The 20,879-nt window shown below is 38.0% G+C and overlaps 3 protein-coding genes across 6 annotated transcripts; all 3 read left to right on the top strand.

Annotated features, from left to right (window-relative positions):
• The first annotated feature begins 127 nt into the window (after positions 1–127).
• Positions 128–3,246, top strand: LOC137712309 (uncharacterized). Its single transcript, XM_068451410.2, has 5 exons — positions 128–316; positions 411–539; positions 617–1,306; positions 1,909–2,222; positions 3,124–3,246. Exons 1-4 carry the CDS (start codon positions 179–181, stop codon positions 2,218–2,220), a joined length of 1,269 nt encoding a protein of 422 aa, XP_068307511.2. The 5' UTR covers positions 128–178; the 3' UTR covers positions 2,221–2,222; positions 3,124–3,246.
• An 8,659-nt stretch (positions 3,247–11,905) lies between these two features.
• LOC137713195 (E3 ubiquitin-protein ligase ORTHRUS 2) lies at positions 11,906–17,258 on the top strand. Its single transcript, XM_068452467.2, has 9 exons — positions 11,906–12,546; positions 13,700–14,232; positions 14,351–14,476; positions 14,696–14,798; positions 14,890–14,951; positions 15,026–15,128; positions 15,306–15,450; positions 15,678–15,892; positions 16,162–17,258. Exons 1-9 carry the CDS (start codon positions 12,109–12,111, stop codon positions 16,993–16,995), a joined length of 2,559 nt encoding a protein of 852 aa, XP_068308568.2. The 5' UTR covers positions 11,906–12,108; the 3' UTR covers positions 16,996–17,258.
• A 1,698-nt stretch (positions 17,259–18,956) lies between these two features.
• On the top strand, positions 18,957–20,781 carry LOC137713686 (mitochondrial import inner membrane translocase subunit PAM16 like 2). Of its 4 annotated transcripts, none has more exons than XM_068453018.2 (5): positions 18,957–19,099; positions 19,252–19,348; positions 19,937–20,024; positions 20,184–20,314; positions 20,434–20,781. In XM_068453018.2, exons 2-5 carry the CDS (start codon positions 19,346–19,348, stop codon positions 20,560–20,562), a joined length of 351 nt encoding a protein of 116 aa, XP_068309119.2. In that variant the 5' UTR covers positions 18,957–19,099; positions 19,252–19,345; the 3' UTR covers positions 20,563–20,781. The 4 variants fall into 4 exon arrangements, with proteins under 4 accessions (XP_068309119.2, XP_068309120.2, XP_068309121.2 ...); XM_068453019.2 differs by having other exon boundaries at positions 18,996–19,099; positions 19,278–19,348; XM_068453020.2 differs by lacking the exon at positions 19,252–19,348 and having other exon boundaries at positions 19,011–19,099.
• Positions 20,782–20,879: the final 98 nt, after the last annotated feature.

Here is a 20,879-nt window from a genome sequence, read left to right as displayed (position 1 = left end):
CTCACGGTCCAAAGAATGAGGCTGAACTCGTGTCAGTCAATCGGGCCTTGATCTTTATTACAGGCCTACTTACTTCAATAGAGACAAACGACTGCCCGTTTGGTAAACACCAAAACAGTGGCTTAAATTCAAAAGCCGCAAAAGCAATTCATTTCAGTGCGAAGATTCCCGCCAAAACATGGTTAATCATCGGAGATCATCTGGGACGGCGACGCCGCAGCTCCGATCGAAATTCAGAAGAGTCACGTGCGATCACGAACAGATGAAGATCGCATTCCACGATCTCAAATCTCAGATCCGAATCGGTCTCCTCCAAGTATCCACCTACCTAATTTCTCTCCCCAGTTTTCAAAATTTTCGCACCTATTTCTGAATTTAATGGAATTAAATTGCTATGTGTAATGATGGAGGCCGAAGAAGTCTTCGCATCGCTCGCAATTCCGTTGATGAAGCTTTTAGGTCTGAAGACGGCGGAGATGTCGATGGAGGGCCGGTTCTCCACCATCATCATCCAGACAGACACCGATTCTCTGCATCAGGTTTCAACTCCCAAACAATCGAATCGCCATTTTCTAATAAATCTGAATGAGAGGTCTAAAGCTTAAATTATTTGCAGAATTTTGGATCCGACTCGGGGGAATTCGGATCGTCGGATCGGAACCGCCGTTCAGCGAAGGAAGAAATCTACGCCGCTAAAGCTGCCGTGGCAGGGAGGCTCGTGATGGAGAAGCAAAAAGATCAGCTGGTTCAACTGGTCGGAATCCTGAAGCAAATCGAGACTCAAGTCAACGCTCGCCAGAGCCACATGGTCAAAACCCTCACTCACCGCCGTCTCTACATCCAGAAGTTCTTCGGCAGAGCCGTCGATTATCTATCCTCCGTTGACCGCGTTGACCACCGGACCTTCCAGATTGCAATCCTGAAGCTCCTCCGGGCGGTGTTTGACGAAGTGGGCGCCGTGCTGGGGTCAGTAGAGACCGATGTGGATGATCTTCTGGTGGATTTGGGTGAGCAGATGTGCGATCCGATGGTGGAGTACGTGGAGGGGGTTAAGGCTGATTTGAGTGAGGGGAGTTGCGTAAGGTTGGTGGGGTTGGTGAAGGAGATGGCTATGGAAGCGAGGGAGGCGAGGGTTGAGATGGAGGCAGCGAGGAGTAGGGCCGCAGTTGCAGAGGCTAAGAGAGTTGAGGCTTTGAGTAGGCTCCGGGAAGCAGAGAACAATGAGTGCAAGTTGAAGGAGTGCCTCAAGTTTTTGCCTGAGCCTCATAAGGCATCCACCAAAGTGAAGCCTTCTGCCCAACAGAAGGTAATCACCCTTCTCTTTCTTTCCATTTGACTGGTTGTTTGTAGATTCAATACCGGATGTATGTATTCTTGTAACACTGTTCTTACTAAGAGAAGTGAACCATGACCATTGCCATATCAGAAAACGTTATCTAATTTGGTTAATTGCTTAATGAAATTCTGCATTTTTGTCGTCCAATTTAATAGCATTGGAAAATTATGCCAGAATAATATTGCAGCTCCAGTTAAGAGACGTGAAGCATGACGAATGCCACTCTAGAAAGTGTTAGCTAATCCAGTTAATTGCTTAACGAATTACACATTTTCGTCATTTAGATTGGATAACTGGGAAGAATGCTAGAATGATTGATCATATTCGTTACCGTATGTCTTTGATTGCATAATTATAGAACTGGCGTACCATTTAGTCATAATAATTGATGTAATAAGTACGTATCAACAGCTACATCATATAATTAGTCGAAGGATGTTTTGGGCATGCCCTTTGTTAGCATTTCAATGCCATCCACACGTGTTTGTTAGCAATTTGAATACCCTTATCCCTAATTTTCAAGATCAAGCAAAACACTGTGACATTGCCTCTCTGTTTATCTTGATGTGAAGTTTTTGAGCATGGAGAAGGAAAAAGCAAACGATGAGGTGCTGCTGTGGGAGATACTGGAAAAGAAGAGAGAGTACCACACACCACAGAGCCCATTTGGACCCAAAGAGCTTCTTTCCCTTGAGCCAAATAAAAAGCGCCAAAAATCAACCAAGGTAAAACCAGCAGCAGTAACTTCTACGGATTCACTGCGGTCAAATACAACGCGTTCGGATGCTCGGATTCCCTTGGGCTCATCTCCTTCGGTAACAATTCAGCGAGCTGCTTCTCTCAAGCTCAAGCAAATCAGCTCTCCGAAAATGCGTCGCGCTTGAAGGTATGGATTTTCCTGTTGGTTTCAGCATCAAATCAATGGCTAGGATTGCTTACCAAAAAACAAATCAATGGTTGGGATTTGCACTTGGCCATTGGGCATGCATAAAGCAAGAAAATATGTTTGTGTGCTGCTTTTGTCTGTTTAGAGCTTTTAGTAGGTCAGGCCAGGGGATTTAGGAGACATGATGATAGAGAACCAGACAAACTTTGGTGCTGCTGTGGTGTGATTTAAGAGCTTTTGGATTAAAAATGTTGGGGATGGCAATTTTATATTCTGACATGAATATTTTTATATAATCCCCACCATTTGATGATGGCGGAGTGCCGGAGTGGGGGGTGCGTGGATCAAACCCACCGATTCCCTAGGTTTATAGGGAGTAGGACTATTAGTTTATTGATCTTGAGAATTCTCACGTGGAAATATCTTCCATGCTGTTGAAGGATTTTGGTATGTCTTTTCGCGAGAGATTCTATCATACAATCGTTTGTGTATTTTTTTTATGGTTTTTCTCGTCACGTAATTTAGAGTTTTAGATAGATACGAATTTAAACTTGGATTAAGAAATTAATGTTGGACTTAGAAAGGTAATTCCAACATGTATATTTTTATATAATACCCACCATTGATGATGGAGAAGAGATTGTACCATACTGCTAAAGATTGTGGTATGTCTTTTTTTGCGAGATATTTTATCATACAATTGGTGGTATTTTTTTTTTATATATCTCTGATCACGTGACGTTTAAATAATTACCAACATTGATGATGGGATAGCCCATTATATCTTTATTAATTATGAGAATTGTCATGTGATTCTTTATGCTGCTGCTGGACTTTTGCATTGCCTTTACCAACTCATGTTTGCTTTGTTCCTTTTGTTTCCATTAATCTTTGTTTGCAGATTTGATGCAGAGGAAAACTTCACATTCACTCTTCGATGTATAATGTGAATTTTAATTCTTATAAAAAAAAGTTTAACTTACATGTATCAAGTAAATTTGGATTACTTCTCTCTTGTAAGACTATTTTTAATAATAAGAGCGTTTGAAAATACCTTAAAAAAAAACTCTTTATTAGAAATATATAATATGTACTTCTTTACTTGAAGGCTTCTTGAAAGAAATGTATAGCAGTTGCTCATTCCAAATAAAACTTCTAATACATTTTTAAATTCATAAACACTTTTAACGTTTCTAAAATATCATCATAATACTTGTGTGGCACTCCTTCAATAATCTTTTTGTATTTTAGAATTGATATTCATCACCTTGTATAATCGCACTATTTTACAAGGGGAAAAATTTAGCATTGTTCTCAACCTACGAGCTTCCTTGGACTTCTAATTTGGTTATGAACCCGAATAAGAAGAAACTTTCTTTTTTAAATACCACATAACATTTGCAAAATATTTACACTAAAGAATGAGGTGTTTAGGTAAGCTACGCAATGGCTAATCATATACTAATTTGATGTAAAACATGTCATTCACGGGCCTATAAAACTAACAATAGGAGAGAAATAGTACAACTAAACATCAATAATGCTATGTTGAAAAAAATAAAAAATAAAACTTTAACAAAAAAACTTCTGGTATTGTTCACTTTAACAAAAAACCAAAATTTTACATTAAAAAATCAATTATGATACTATTCACTTTACCCTTTATTTTGTCTTTATCGTTAAAATTCAATGTTTTCAAGTTATTTTCATTAGTTTTCCTATATAAAAAAAAAGATTTACTAATGAAAACTTGGATAAATAATAAATTAGAAATAAAAAAGAAAAACAAAAAAAGAAGAAAGTGCCTAGATTTGATAAGTAAATCATTCTCTTCATGCCATGGAGAGATTTTTCAGTGTGATTGGAACACGGAGTGGTACATCACGAGTCAGTATACAAATGATGAGATATCTATGTTAAAAATTAATAATTAAAAAAATAAAAAGATTCACTACTTATATAAAAACACATGATGTATTGTACCACTCATACTTTGATCACAATGAAAAATTTATCCATGGCATGGTTGCATGAGTTCTTCGATTTGCGGTTATTTTCGACAAGGAAAATATTTACAAATGTTGTATGTAAAGGGACACCTCATCATTAGATATTTTTATGTTTTAACAGCTGTAATTTGGTTGTAACTAATCCCTGTTATTAGATGCTAATCTAGTGGTCATTAGTCACTAAGTTTATTTAGCAAAGTATATATATACTCAGTTGTAATTCCTTCTTCATTAAGAAAACAGAAATACAGAAAGTATTCTTTCTATCTTGGTATCATTCGCCTCTCTGCTTCACCGTTTTTCGATCTTCCTTTCTTTGCGGTTCGTTCTTCTTGATCTCGAGCTTCTTGATCTCGAGCTTCTTCTTCTCAACAATGGCGACGGCATCATCGTCGCCTTCTCCTCCTGAAATTGTTCCTCCAAATCCTGCATCGTCTGAATTCGTCGCCCCCAATTTCTCTGCGATGAACCCTAATTTTTCTCATTCGTCGATTGCATCAATCACTATCCAGAATATTAGTTGTATGGTGCCTACGAAGTTGAAGCGTGATAATTACTTAGTTTGGAAGGCTCTATTTGCTCCAATCTTCAGGCGCTACAAGCTCACCGGTATTGTTGACGGTTCCGAGCTCCCTCCACCACCTTATCTTCTTGATCAGCATGGTTGTCTTACTGGAAACCCTAATCCTGCCTATGAAGCTTGGTATGAGAAGGATCAAAACATTCTGATTTGGCTTAACTCTACTCTCTCTGAAGAAATCATTCCGTTTACTGTTGGTGTAACTTCGTCTCACGATCTTTGGATTAATCTTGAAAATCAATTTGGGGGCGTCTCTGCTGCTCATATTCACCAACTCCGCTCTCGTCTCCATGCCATACACAAAGGTTATTCTTCGATTTCTGAGTATCTGCAGCGCATCAAAGGTATTTTTGATGCTCTAATGGCGGCTGGTTCTCCAGTCTCTGATCAGGATCTTATTGCTGTCACTCTCAATGGTTTATCTGATGACTATGAATCGTTTATTGACTCTATTATGTTGCGCATCTCTTCTACTACTTTGGATGAACTGCATGGTTTGTTAATAAACAAGGAATTATTCATGAATCGCAAAAAGAAAGGTGATGTCTCTTCCGCTCAAGAACCTTTTCAGGCCTTTGTCGCTCAGTCTCAGGGTTCTCTTCTGCCTACACCACCATACTCTCCTTTTCCTCAAGCCTATGTTGCACATTTCAACGCTCCTCCCAGGTTTCAGAACAATTGTGGTAATGGCAAAGGGGTTTCTCAGCGCCACAATCGTGGTAACTACTCCAAGAACTTTTCTCAGTTTCGTGGTAACGTTCATAATTCAGGAAATGGCTCTGGTTCTTTTCGCCATAATTCTGGTGGAAATCGCTATAATTCTGGTGGTTTCAATCGCACTACTCACACCAACTCTGGTTCTTATTTTGGGGGTAAAACATCTTGTCAAATATGTCACTCTCTTGAGCATGAAGCTATTGATTGCTATGAATGCATGAATCATGCGTATGCTGGCAAAATACCCCCTGCCAAATTGGCTGCTATGTGTGTTCACACGAATTCTAAAACTTCTCCTCCGTGGCTCATTGATTCTGGAGCTAGATCTCATATCACTAATGATATTGCTGCTCTTCATTCTCCTGTTCCCTACTCCAGCGAAGAGAAGGTTTACATTGGTGATGGACAAGGTATGTCCATTCATCATTCTGGTACTTCTTTGCTTAAAACACCATCTGCTACATTTCAATTGAACAATGTCCTTCATGTTCCCAAGATGAAATTCAATCTTCTCTCTGCCTATCAGTTTTTAAAAGATAATTGTTGTGCATTGACCCTTGATTCTGATGGCTCTACAATCAAGGATCGCTCTACGGGGATGATGCTTTTTCAAGGACCTGTTCATGAAGGTTTCTATCCTCTTCAAGGCATTCCCTCCACTTTTGCTCCTTCAGCTTTTCTTAGCACTAAAGCTTCTCTTCCGACATGGCATAGGCGGCTTGGCCATCCATCTACAGCAATGTTTAGGAAGATTTTAAATAAAGCTCACCTTGCTCATAGTGGTAGCAATTCTGTTAGCTTCTTTTGTACTGATTGTGCTATTGGTAAAAATCACAAATTACCTTTTTCTTCCAGTACTAGTCGTGCTTCTGCCAGTCTTGAATTGATTCATTGTGATGTTTGGGGTCCAGCTCCAGTTGTCTCTGTCAGTGGTTACAAGTATTATGTTCTCTTTGTTGATGAGTTCACTAAATACACATGGCTGTTTCCTTTGAAGGCAAAATCTGAAGTGTTCTCTGTATTTGTCAATTTCAAGGCTTATGTTGAAAACTTGGTTGGCAATCGAATAAAAATTTTCAGATCTGATTCTGGAGGTGAATTTACTGGTTCTGCTTTTAATTCTTTTCTTGCTACTCATGGTATTTGTCATCAATATAGCTGTCCCCACACTCCCGAGCAAAATGGGTGTGTTGAACGTAAACATCAACATCTCACAGAAACTGCTCGCACTCTTCTAGTTGCTTCAAGTGTACCTCACAAATACTGGGTAGAAGCTTTCAGCACAGCCTTGTATCTTATTAATCGGTTACCCTTATCCAATATGGTCACCTCTCATTGGGAACTACTCTTCAAAAGGGCTCCAGATTATTCCAAGCTGAAAATTTTTGGTTGTAGCTGTTATCCCTGGCTTAAACCTTATGTTTCTTCCAAACTTGATGGCAAGAGTACCCAGTGTGTCTTTCTCGGCTATAGTTTGCAACACAAGGGTTACAGGTGCTTAAACATTCAATCTCATCGAGTATACATATCAAGACATGTTCTGTTTTATGAGACTCTTTTTCCTTTCAAAAGCAACTCTCAGTCACAGGGCCCTGTCTCTTTGGGATCTGCCTCCAGTTCTTCTTCCTCATTTACTCTTCCCTTTCTTTATTGGGATAAGCCTCACTCCTCAATCTTGGACAGCACTGCTCTCTTCTCTAATGCAGCTCCATCTTCCTTACAATCATCTCCTCCTACTTCTCCTTCATCACCAGTCCCTGCTGCATCTCCAGTTTCTGTTGCATCTCCAGTACCTGCTGCATCCCCAGTACTTGCTGCATCTCCAGTACCTATTGCATCTTCAGTCCTTGTTCCATCCTCCATCCCTGTTGCTTCTTCTCCCCCTATTGTTCCTACAAACTCACATCCTATGCTCACCCGGTCCAAGGCTGGGATCTTTAAACCCAAGATTTTAGCTGCTACCAAGCATCCTATTAACACCAGCACCTTTGTTCCTACTACTTATGCTCAAGCTTCCAAGTATGAGTATTGGAGACAAGCAATGTTTGCAGAGTATCAAGCTTTGCAAAGTATCAAGCTTTGCAAAGTACTGGTACGTGGACTTTAGTTCCTTCATCTCCCAATCAGAATATTGTCGGATGTAAATGGGTGTTCCAGATTAAGCGAAAACTTGATGGTACCATTGACAGGTACAAAGCTCGTCTTGTAGCTAAGAGGTTTTATCAGCAAGAAGGGGTTGATTTTCAGGAGACATTTAGTCCTGTTGCCAAGCCAGTTACAATTCGAATTTTGCTCACACTTGCTGTTCAACACAACTGGTTTCTAAATCAATTAGATATTAGTAATGCATTTCTGCATGGCGATCTCAAGGAAGCAGTCTTTATGCAGCAACCACCTGGATTCATTGATCCATCCCAGTCAACCTTTGTTTGCAAACTTACCAAGTCTCTCTATGGTTTAAAACAGGCTCCCGGAGCCTAGTATGACAAACTTTTTCATGCTCTCAGCTCTCTTGGTTTTGCAAATTCACAATCTGATTCCTCTATCTTTGTTCAAACACAGCCCTCTCTGGTTATAGTCCTTGTGTATGTCGATGACATTCTTGTGACTGGTCCAAATGCTTCTCATTGTCAGGCCTTCATTCACAAATTGAGGAGTTTATTTCCTGTCAAGGATTTGGGTCCTCTTCATTTTTTCCTTGGGTTAGAAGTCCACAGAACCTCCACTGGCTTATTCTTGTCTCAAGGCAAGTATGCTCTTGATTTACTTGTTAAAACAAATATGGATGGCTGCAAACCATGTTCTACTCCTCTTGGATCAGTTAAATTGGATCACACTGGTTCTTTACTACCCAATCCCAAGGAATACAGATCCATTGTAGGTGCCCTTCAGTATCTTACTTGGACACGACCAGATATCTCTTTTGCTGTAAACCAAGTGTGCCAATTTCTCCATTGTCCGCGCGAACCTCATCTTCAAGCAGTCAAACGCATCTTGCGATTTCTCAAAGGTTCTATTGCTCAAGGTCTGTGGTTCAAGCCAGGTCCCTTACATCTTACAGCCTATTCGGATGCTGATTGGGCTGGATGCCCCTTTGACAGACGGTCAACAAGTGGTTATTGTGTGTATCTTGGTCCCAATCTGATTAGTTGGAGCGCAAAGAAGCAACACATTGTTGCTAGATCGTCCACAGAGGCTGAATATAGATCCCTTGCTCACACAGCTGCAGAATGGACCTGGATTTGTAAACTTTTACAGGATGTCCTTTTTCCTCTTAGGCAGGTTCCTAAACTCTGGTGTGATAATGTTTCTGCCATTTCTCTGGCTTCTAATCCAGTTTTCCATGCTCGCACAAAGCATGTGGAACTTGACTATCATTACATTCGCGAACTTGTTTTAGCAAATCTGATTCAGGTCCTTCATATCAGTACCCATCATCAAATTGCTGACATTCATACCAAGGCACTGTCTAAGGCCCGATTCAAGCTACTGCAGTCCAAGCTTTCTCTCGGTGATCCTCCGCTCAGCTTTAGGAAGGGTAAAGGGACACCTCATCATTAGATATTTTTATATTTTAACAGCTGTAATTTGGTTGTAACTAATCCCTGTTATTAGATGCTAATCTAGTGGTCATTAGTCACTAAGTTTATTTAGCAAAGTATATATATACTCAGTTGTAATTCCTTCTTCATTAAGAAAACAGAAATACGGAAAGTATTCTTTCTATCTGTATGGTCATGCATTAGGAAACAAATTAAACTACCCATTAATAAAATATATTAATAGGTAGATTTTCAAATAAAGATTTTTTTTATTTAAAAATATGTAATATGTACTTCTTTACTTGAAAAAAAAAACTCTTTATTAGAAATACATAATATGTACTTCTTTACGTTGTGGCCAAAAATAATGATGGCTATACATGTGGATGCAAAAGGTAGATTTTCAAAATATATAAACTACCTATTAATAAAATTTTATTTGTCAACCAAAACTCTAGAAAATTAATATTCAAACCCTCTCATCAAAACTAAACAAAAAATAAAAATAAAAGTATTTTATTGTTTTTTACAAACCTCCAAACAACACCATATTTAAAAATAACAACTTGAGAAGGTTTTTCCATTTTACAACACAAAGTGATATAAATATTTTTTATAAAAAATAATTATATAAAAAATAATCCACTTAATTCCGTGTGTGGGCATGCGACTAGCATTATTAAATTAATTTTTTTATTTTATTTTCTATCAATTTAAAAATGGTAAAATACCTTTTTAGTATTTAAAAAATGGTAAAATATCAACCAACTGACCAGCATTAATTGCCGCGTAGATTCAGGGATTTCAATGCCACTTTTTGGATATAAAAATCTAGACCTTTTTGGTGAGGCATTAAGCTTTTCCACAAGAAATAATTTACTAGCAGATAATGAAAAATAATATGCACATTTGATTTCCACTAATGCCCATGTCTAAACTTCGTAACTACTACCGTGCCATTTCAAAAATAATTCCCTTTATTTTCCTTTTATTGCTCAAGAACTTTGTACCCATACCTAAAGATTAAATCAAATCATGTAAAGGTTGTTTTGTTATGTGTTGCAAAATTCATCATGTGTTTTCTCTTACATTTTTACTTTTTAACTAAAAAGACCACAACTTGTTTCCTCGTGATATCAAAGTCAGGTAGCAAATATACATTTTGGATTGAAAGATAACGTCATATACCATTGAAATCAGATATCTAGTTTTTTTGACAAGAGGTTGTAAACATTCACTAATCATTAGCGATAATTACAAATTTTTTGTTCTTTGGGATATGATGATATATGCCATAACAAACAAGTATTCAGTTACTTCGACAAGCGTTGTAAGCAACCACTAATCATTAACGATAATTACAAACTAGAAAACAAGTAATTAAATTAGTTCAACTATAGCTTGCTGGAAACTAGTAATCATGGGGGGCGTTATTCGCACACCTTTTTTACCTCCCAAACATTCCCTGTTAATTTCAATCATTTGATCATATTCTAATCATTCAATTTGACAATTGAAAATTGAGAAGTGTGTATAATGGTAAAAAGAAGTGCATAGATAATACCACCCTTAATCATTCGAGACAATGAATAATACCACCCTTAATTCGATTAAAGTTCGTAAGCAACCGTAATCATTGCTAATAACTGCAAACTTATCGTTTTTGAAAAATATTGATATGCCATAACGGTTACGTACTCTTTAGTTCGACCAGAGTTCGTAAACAACCCTATTTATTTACAATAATTGCAAACTTGTGATTTCTCAGGAGATAATGACATATACCATAACAGACGTGTATTCAAATAGTTCGTCAGCAACCCTAATCATTCGCGATAACTGCAGACTTGTCATGCTTTGTTACATAAAGAAATTCGGAATCGACCAATATCATCCTTAGTTGTATCCACTACCTACTATAAACAATTCTTCTTGAACTAAAGATCTATCATATTTAACCTACTTACGTTACTAGAATATCTAACACACGTCACTGTTATGTGAACTATTCTCAATTACACATCTTCGTTGTTCATGTGCTGATTTAGTATGCATTTTGTTTCTTAAACACGTCAATAATGATATGTATGCTACACCAACTCACTTAATAATACCAACAAAAATTCATATATGTAAATTGAACTTGTGTATTTTTTTGTCATGGTAATTAGCTAAGGACCTAAAAACCTAAAATTCTATAAAAAAAGTTAAAGGCCTAGGTTTCTCTATCGTTCGAGTGGACAAAAAAAGTCTAGTTTTTGTTATTAGAAATCATGATGGGTAGAGTTGTCATTCCAACACTAAAATATCACATACTAAGGATAAGAATAATGTTATTCACACATTTACTTTTACTTTCCATGCACTCTTGCTAACTTTTGGTTATTTATTTTCTTCAATTCATTCGATATTGATAGTTAAAATTGAGATGATTGTGTGAAAAGTAAAAATAGATGTGTATCTAGCAGCCTAACACTACCCTATACTAATCTAATTGTAATTCTTATTTTATTTTTGTAAAAGGTAATTTATTTACACATTCATTTTTATCTCTTATATATTTTTTATAATTTTCGACTATCTAATTAAATCAATCGAAGAAGACAACACTAACCCTTTATTTTGTGGAGTAAAAGGAAAATTGTATTTTATCATTGCATACTGCCAGAAACGGCAAAACCGATGTGGCCACGATCAGACAAATGAGGCACACGCAACGTTCGAAAAGCGAGTCAAAAGCGGGATAGGCATTTGGCACCAAAATTTCAAAACCCATCAACCAAAACCCTTTCCGTTAACTCCCCCTTACGTGGACCACTCAAATTTCGTCAACACAGGGACTTCAGATACACTGCGGCGCACCCGATTTCCTCCCAAATTTCAAAACCTTTCCAAAAAATTTCAATAAACCCGCCGTCGCCCAAAAATCTCACCCCTATAAAGTCTGAGTCGTTTCCGATTCCACCACTCACTCAACGCCTTTCACTCCACATTGTCCTTACTCTCTTTCTCCGCCCTGTTATCGTGCGCACCCCCCAATGGCGCAAGTTAGCCAGCTTCCCTGCGACGGAGACGGCGTCTGCATGCTCTGCAAGGCGACTCCGACCGACGCCGAGAAGCTCACCTGCAAGACCTGCGTGACCCCCTGGCACGCTGCCTGCCTCTTGGCCAAGCCCGAGTCCCTGGCCGCCACTCTCCAGTGGGAGTGCCCCGACTGCACATCAATCTCCGGCGACGCTCCGGCGCACGTCCCCGCCGTGAACGCCGGCGTGGACGGCGGTCTGGTGGCGGCGATCCGGGAGATCGAGAACGACTCGACCCTGACGGAGCAGGAGAAGGCGAGGAGGAGGCAGGAGCTGATGAGCGGGAAGGCGACGGTGGAGGAGGAGAAGAAGGGGGCGAAGGACGTCTTGGATGTGCTCGGTGGGATTTTCAACTGCGTCTTCTGTATGCAGTTGCCGGATAGGCCTGTTACGGTTGGTCTTCTTCCTTTTTTGATTAATTTATTTCGAATTTTTAACTTTTTTTTGTGATTTGTTTTTTTTTTAATGCTTTAAGATGTTGGCGTATTTGGATGGTGATAGTGCAGGTTTGGTTCTTCTGTGCCTGTATGTTTTTGGGAATACCGTTTTGCGTTGATTTTTTTGAAATTTGTTGTCGTTTTGCCCTCACATTCTCCCCCTGTTTCTTGAATGCATTTCTGTTTTTCTTCCATGGAAATTCTGTTTTCAGTGTTCATCAATCTTTATTTTTTCTGGGTATTAGTTGGTATTAATTTAATTTTTAAATTTATTTATATAATTCTATTCTTGCTTGTGATTATTTTTTTCTCAAACAAAGTTGGATTTTAACTATTTATGATGGTGGGTGAGAGTCCTGATTCATTAATTGTAATCATATAATCTCTTCAACTTCTTCAACAGGTTTGGTTGAGTTCTTAAATAAACCCAGATGTAGAATTGATTAGTGGATTTAATACAGTGTTCTTCGATATTTTTCAGCTTTTGGTGTTCCCATTTAAAAATTTCTTTATGGTTTCACCCAAAAAAATTAATGGTTGGTTGGTTTGGTAACGCACCCCTTGTTTTCTTTGCTTTTTGTTCACTCTGATCCTGAATTTCGGGTTTTGTGGTCCCATCACCTTCCTTTGATGACGCTTTACCCTTTTTGTCTTTGTGTGTGTGTAAATTGGTTAATTTCTTTAATTGTTTGCATCTGAGTTTTCAATCCTATTACATCATCTGCATATTCATGTCTTTACAGGGTTTATGATTATCTACATTGTTTAGTTTTACTAATATTCTAATTAATTTATCATTTGTATTTAATCTTATTGATTGGATGCATTGATAGTTTTGTTGGTCCGCATAGTTTACCATGTTCATGTATTAGCCTATGTTTAAGGTGATCAGTCCAACAGTTATGAGTAAACTAGGAAACTCCTTGAATAGGTAAATGGATTGGAAAATTTTGGCTTTTGAGATATTTCGTGTTTCAGGCTTTGAATTTAGCGTGCTTTCACATTGTTGGTGACCTTGCTTCTGAGGTGTTGGAGGATTGTTAGTAGTTTGTAGTACTGATATAGATAGATTATGTTAATAATGGCATGTTGTGTGCTCTTAAATCCAGACACCATGTGGACACAATTTCTGCCTGAAGTGCTTCCAGAAATGGGTTGGACAAGGGAAGCGTATTTGTGGAAAATGCCGTGGTCAAATTCCTCCCAAGATGGCAAGTAACCCCCGAATCAACTCTTCACTTGTATCTTGCATACGTACAGCTAAGTTGTCAAAAGCAAATGCAAATGGGGGGCCTGCTCGGGTTTATCATTATGTACAAAATCAAGACAGGCCGGACAAGGCATTCACTACAGAACGTGCACAGAAGACTGGAAAAGCTAATGCTTCAAGTGGCAAGATATTTGTCACGATTCCAGGAGATCACTTTGGACCCATTCCTGCTGAAAATGATCCAGAGAGAAATCAAGGTGTTCTGGTTGGTGAGTGCTGGGAGGATAGGCTTGAATGTAGACAATGGGGTGCACATTTTCCCCATGTTGCTGGTATAGCTGGGCAGTCTGATCATGGTGCACAGTCAGTTGTGCTTTCAGGAGGCTACCTTGATGATGAGGATCATGGAGAGTGGTTCTTATATACTGGAAGGTTTGTCATTGGATTGACCACTTAAACTGCACCTTCTATTCCATCTCTCTTCAAAAAAATTTTGATTTTTTTACTTTATGTATATTTGCTGCCTTGTTTACATGGATATACATTGCAGTGGTGGAAGGGATTTGAGCGGTAATAAGCGAACAAACAAGAAACAGTCTTTTGACCAGACATTTGACAAATATAACAAGGCTCTCCGACTCAGTTGCCTGAAAGGTTATCCTGTGCGGGTGGTAAGGTAATTGCAATGTTCCAAACTCCCTCTCTAATATCCACAACTTATTGTTCTATTTATGTCTTTTGTACATTTGCAGTTAGATATACCATGTGAAGACTATCAGTTTAAATTTTGTTACAATAATTTCCCTTGAGCATATTGTGTTCAAGATTTCTAATATCTGGGTGTTCTGCATCATGATTAATGTTTTGTATATGTTGCCTTCGAATTGATAATTAGGTCTCACAAGGAGAAGCGTTCCTCATATGCCCCTGCTGATAAAGGTGTTCGGTATGATGGATGCTACAGAATAGAAAAATGTTGGCTTAAGGTTGGAGTCCAGGTAAATATGTGCTATCCCAAATGATGGCATCGCTTCATGGGTTTCTATACTTTCCTGAAAAGATTTACTGATAGTGTTTTTGTTTATCTAGGGGTTCAAAGTCTGCCGGTATCTTTTTGTCAGATGTGATAATGAACCAGCACCATGGACGAGGTTTGATTTAGTTTCTTTTATTCATGCCCTCTTCTGTAGACCTCTTTACTAGATCTTTCCAACTTGAACTGCAGTGATGAGCATGGGGATCGACCTAGACCTTTACCTGATATTCCTGAGCTGAAGGCAGCAAAAGATATAACAGTGAGGAAAGAAAGCCCATCTTGGGACTTTGATGTAAGTTATTCTATTTTTTAAAACTGGATTTGGAATGTTTTGTTTTACTGCTTTTCAGTCTTTTGGGGAACATAATGCACCTGGATAGAGTGTAGTCACTGAATACCTAAGAGTTTGTCATTGCGCTCTGATATTGTTATAGGAGATTTTCTAAACTATACTGTACAATGTTATCAGGAAAAAGATGGTCGCTGGACATGGATGAAGCAACCACCTCCCAGCAAAAAACCTATTCTAGCATTCTGTCCTGAAGCTCAAAGGAAGACAACGAAAGCAATCAAGAAAGCACAAAAAATGACTGTACGACAGAAGCTCTTGAAAGGTCTCTCTCTCTCTCTCCTTGACTACACTCAAATCAGTATTATTTTATCTTCCTTTGGTCTGACATGTGTAATCAAAATTGGAAACTACTTGGACCGCTGTTATGGATTTGGTAAGGAGGTTGGAGATACTTCGAAAGCAAAATATTGGTACAGACTTAAAATTAATCTAAACTCTGCCAACAGGTTATATCATTTCATGCTAATGTATATTTATGTTTGTCTGCAGAATTCAGCTGCCAAATTTGTCGGGAGGTGATGACTGCACCAGTAACCACACCTTGTGTTCATCACTTTTGCAAGTCGTGCTTAGAAGGTGCTTTTGTTGGCAAGAGTTTTGTGACAGAAAGAAGCAGAGGTGGACGGTCTCTCCGAGCCCAAAAGAATGTGATGAAATGCCCTGCCTGCCCGGTGGATATCTCTGATTTTCTGAAGAATCCTCAGGTTTGTTGTTACCTGGGCCTTTTTCTTTTTGTTTCATGGGAATGTAAGATTATTTTTCCTTTCATTTTCCCCCTTTCTGATTGATGAGAAGATGGAAGTGACAGTATGATCTGCTTTTGATTAATCCTGAAATAATAGACTGCCTGTAGGTAGAATGTTCTTTTGATTTTCCTCTTTTATCTTCTCAGAAATGAATGAAACATTACCTTATTGAAGTATTAACTCCTTGGCAAATTTGTTTATTGTATCTTGTGGGATTAACCTAACAGGTGAATACAGAGATAAAGGATATGATTGAGTCACTAAAAGCTCAGAATGAAAAGGAAGAGAAGGTGGATCCAACTGAGGAGTCAAGTGATGAAGAGGATGAGGATCCAAATGAGGTGTTAAGTGAAGATGATTCTGACAATGAAACTGCTGATCCTGTGTCTGATGAAGCAGGAGTGAATGGCAACGGGCAGACTTCACGAACAAAGTTGCCCACAAGGAGTCCCAAACGTCTGAAGGTTGATGCTGGTAATTCCTCATCAAAGACTGATGATGATGGGGAGGCAAAGGAAATTTTTGGTGCCCTGACTGATCGTTCGAAGGGAGCTCCTAAAGAGAGCAAATCTGATGCTCCTGTTGCAAAGCATGGGAGGAAACCTGCTGCTCAGGGCGGTGCTGGAGCAAAGACCCGAGGAAGAAAGAGGACTAAGGAGGAAGCACCGGGTGATGAAGAAGGAAAATCTTCACCATCAAGTTCTCTACAGGTGCAATCTGATGAGGATCCAAAAGAGAGCGAGAAGCCAGCTGCAAAGTGTGGGAGGAAGCCTGCCAGTCAAGATGGTACTGGAGCGAAGACCAGAGGAAGAAAGAAGGCTCAGGAGAAAGAAGCATCGGGAAATGAAGAAGGAAATGGCTCACAGTCAAGTCCTCAGCAGGTGCAATCTGTTGAGGATCCAAAAGAGAACAAAAAGCCAGCTGCAAAGCGTGGGAGGAAGGCTGCTGGCGAGGGTGGTGCTGGAGCAAAGAAGGCTCAGGAGGAAGAAGCAATGGATGTTGATGATGGAAATGTTTCACCATCAAGCCCTCTGCACGTGAAAGCCGATGATTTGGAGTGATCAGTTGACTTGTGCTGCAAGTAATGTTGAACTTCTAAGTGGTATTTTGGTGATGGTTCTTGGGAGAAGTGGGATAGTTACAGCAGCATACAAACTTATATTTTGGAAGTGCTTAAGTGTCTATAGACAGGCTGCTTTGCATTTGCTTTTAGTTTTATGAACTTATCGGGCAATGCTTGCCCATAGTTGGTTCCATCCTGTCCCAATGTAGGTAAGTAACTTTGGTGGTTATCAAGTTCTTTGGTTACATTTTTTTAGCCTCATTCGTTTGCTTTGGTTCTTTACAATTTTTTTAATCTCCTTTCTGGTGCATGATAGTTGGGTTATTTGAAAATAAATTGTTATTAGCATTTTAAAAATTTCATTCTACATTTCTTACAAGTGTATTTTTCTTTCTAATTATAGAAAGTTTGAAGTGTCAAATGAGATTTTTGGAATGTTAATAACAACTTTCATTTGAAATTACTACGACAATAACATGCTTTTTTTATTAAAAAAAGGAGACCAGCTTGATGTAATGACAATTTACTTTTTTGAGAACCAGAAAAACTTATAAAGGTATTTCAGTATTTCTTTAGTCATTATTGTGGGCCTTCAAAATTGGCCAAATTTTTTATTTTTTATTTTAATTCTTGACTTGACTTGAAATCAAAACCTATTTTTGTATTCTTGAATTTTGAGATCTAAAAAATTCGATTCAGGATAAGGATCAACTTTTATAGGCCATTATTTTGGGATCAGCAGTTGAGATTGGGATTGGGATTTTGGTTCAAGTTTCGAACCGACCCAGTGCTATGTGTACTTCAAATTTTTTATATTTAAAAAGAAAAATATTCTTTTGAGAAGTGGATAATTAAATTTTTTAAGTGCTAATAATAATTTTTTTTGTGTAAAAGGTTTTAATGAAAGTCAAATTCTTTTTGTGATCTTTGTGGTGATACCCTATTTTTAAATTGACTATCGTGGGGAAAAAGCTATTAATCATAATGATGTGATGAAGTTCATTATCAATCACAGTTCAAATTGGATTTTTCCTCGTTTGTTTGTCATATGTAGGGGCTAAAATGTCATTTTAGTTTCCATTGGTTGCATCAACCAATCATAAAGCACCACATTGACATAAATTTTTTATTTTTAAAACTTTGTGAACTACAATTAAAAAAAAAAATTACAAGGTTTATATTATCGAACTAGTCGTCATCAAGCCCTTAAGAAGGCCAAGAATTCAAAATCAAGATTTGAAAAATCACAAAGTACCTCACCACATCTAGATTAATTATTATGCAAACACTGAATTTGGTTGGTTAATCAATTATCATGTGAACACTCTTATATTGTTGTTGATGCTTAAAAAAAAAATAGATTATTAAAAATGAAAAGGAAAAAAAAAAATGGAATGACCCTTTCATCTTGTACGTGGATGGATTTTGGTCGAAATTTCGATTTGGATTACAATTGATAATGAACTTTACTACAAGGTAGGATTAACAGTTTTTTTCAACACAGGGGTCGACTTAAAAGTAGTGTCTTATCACAGGGATCATGAAAAAAAAATTTGGCCTTTAATGAAATTTTTAATGGAAGATGTTTTTAATGGTAATTTGTATTAAATTTATATATTTTAAAGGTAATTACTTGGTTACTCATTCCTTGTTTTCTATTTTTGTGTATTTTTGTTTTTTCTAAATTAATTAAGTGTGTTTTTTCTAATTAATTAAAAATGTAGTGATATTTACATACCTATTTGTACCTTGTACACACTCTTCTTAATTTCTGACTGTCAGATCAAAAAATTCAAGAAAATCAATAAAAAAAAAAAAATTAACAAGAATAGGTATGAAGTGAAAATGGATACGTGGATAGCATTTTTTTTTTGTTTTTAATAATTAAAATAATATTCTAACATGCTTTTACTCATGTTCTTACTGAAGCCCATCCCGGTATTTAGGCCCAATCCAGTTTCTTTCTTTTTGTAGTTGGCTTCTTTCCCAAGGCGTACGACCTTCTCTAATCTCTCTCTCTCTCCCCCCTTTTGTATCTCTAAAACCCTAACCCCTCCTTTTCTTTGAATCACACCAAAACCTGCCATCATCAAATTCAATCTGTAAGTCTCTTTCTCTCTCTCTCTTTCTCTCTAATTGATTTATGTACATCGATTAATTACTTCTTTTTTCTTCCAAATTTTTCTGTTTAGGGTTTATCTAAATTTTTCTGTTTAGGGTTTCTCTCACTCTCTAATGTTAGGATTGTGTTTAGTATCTGTGTCCATTGTGCTGCTACAGGTTTCCAGGGTCCTGACGGGTTTCCCCTGTTGCGAAATTTCTTGGGTTTATTTGCTTCTTCGTCGTTGATGGTATGTATTCTCGTTGATGCTTGTCTTATGATTTATTAGTTTCTCCTTCAGCTTCGTGATAGAAATTTCTTGGGTTTATTTGCTTCTTCGTCGGTGATGGTATGTATTCTCGTTGATGCTTGTCTTATGATTTATCCACTAAAATTCAGTCTGTTAATGGTACATGTATTTATGTTGGTGATCGTTCGTGAGAGAGTTGCTAGTTTTGTTTCGATTTTTGCTGCTGAACAAGCTCTCCATTGAATATCCAGCTTGCCATAAACATCTAATAATGTATCTTATTAACATTCCAAAACTTCTAAATTAAAGAATATTGGAAGGAACAATAGCCTGCCAGTCCACACGAATGAAGAAGAAAGGTTTATACCAGCGTTTAGAGGAAACCGAATCCCACAATGATGCCCAGAGTGAATGTTATCCCATAAACACACTTCCTACCTGCTGTAAACTCAATTATCTTTGTATTTTGTTCCATCTGCAGCACCGCGAAGACAACTGAGGCTCTATAATTGGACAGGACTTTCATGTTCTTCCTTCACCGAAACTGCAATCTTTCTTATGTAGCTAAGTTGTTCTTTGTGTGTGCAGGCTGCAAAAGTTCTTGCCAATGTGCTCGTAATGGGCTCGGCAATAGTGGGCAGGGCTGTGCTCCGTGCATACCAGCAGGCAATCTCAAGTATGCTCTCTTGCAATCCCAAATCTTAGCTAAAACCTTTTGGATATTTTCCATAAACTCTAACAAGGCACTAGCAGGTTTCTTGCATCTCTGCAAATCACAAGTGTACATTCTATCTGTATTTTATGATAAATCTCTTTGTGTTATCACTGAATGCAGATGCCTCAAAGAATGGTGTTGCTAACGAAGCAGTAAAGAATATTAGGAGAGCTAGCAAAATAATGGCTGAACCAGAGGCAAGGCAGGTTCTAGGTATCACGGAGCGTGCATCATGGGAGGAGATCTTGCAGGTGTGCTCTATTTGTTTGTGTTTATTTATTTATTCTCTCTGTTGTTTTCCCTGCATGTAAATGTCATCGTAGAATTTTCTGAGAAGTGTTAATCATTTGAAAAAATTTTCTTTATGAAGAGGTATGACAGCTTGTTCGAGCAGAATGCCAAAAATGGAAGTTTTTATCTTCAGTCAAAGGTCCATAGAGCTAAAGAAGTCTTAGAAGGCGCTTATGCAAAGAGGGCTCAACGGACTCCTGATGCATAACTTGTAGGCTCACAGTATTTTTCGCTCCCATTACATTATTCTCGGCATTCAATGTTAGGGCTGCTGCAGCATTCTTTTGATCTCCACACGGTATGAAAAATTGACGGTTACCTGCTTATTGCGGTCTTATTCTAAATCAAGCTACTGTATTCCTATTGTATATGCTATTAAACCTCTGAGGTTTTGCCACCTAAATATAACGTTTCAATGTTCTCCGGATCCTTTGTTTCGTGATTTTTATGTGCCCGATTGTTATAGCTCGAATATATCAAGTTTATCAATTCCGAACTCTCACAATTAGCGCATTGTGATATGAA

This window comes from Pyrus communis, chromosome 14, assembly GCF_041283825.1.
Source record: "Pyrus communis isolate YQ-2024b chromosome 14, ASM4128382v1, whole genome shotgun sequence".
In the NCBI taxonomy this organism is placed as follows: domain Eukaryota; kingdom Viridiplantae; phylum Streptophyta; class Magnoliopsida; order Rosales; family Rosaceae; genus Pyrus; species Pyrus communis.
The sequence above is the reverse complement of the archived record's forward strand: the minus strand, read 5'-3'. Positions and strand labels throughout refer to the sequence as shown.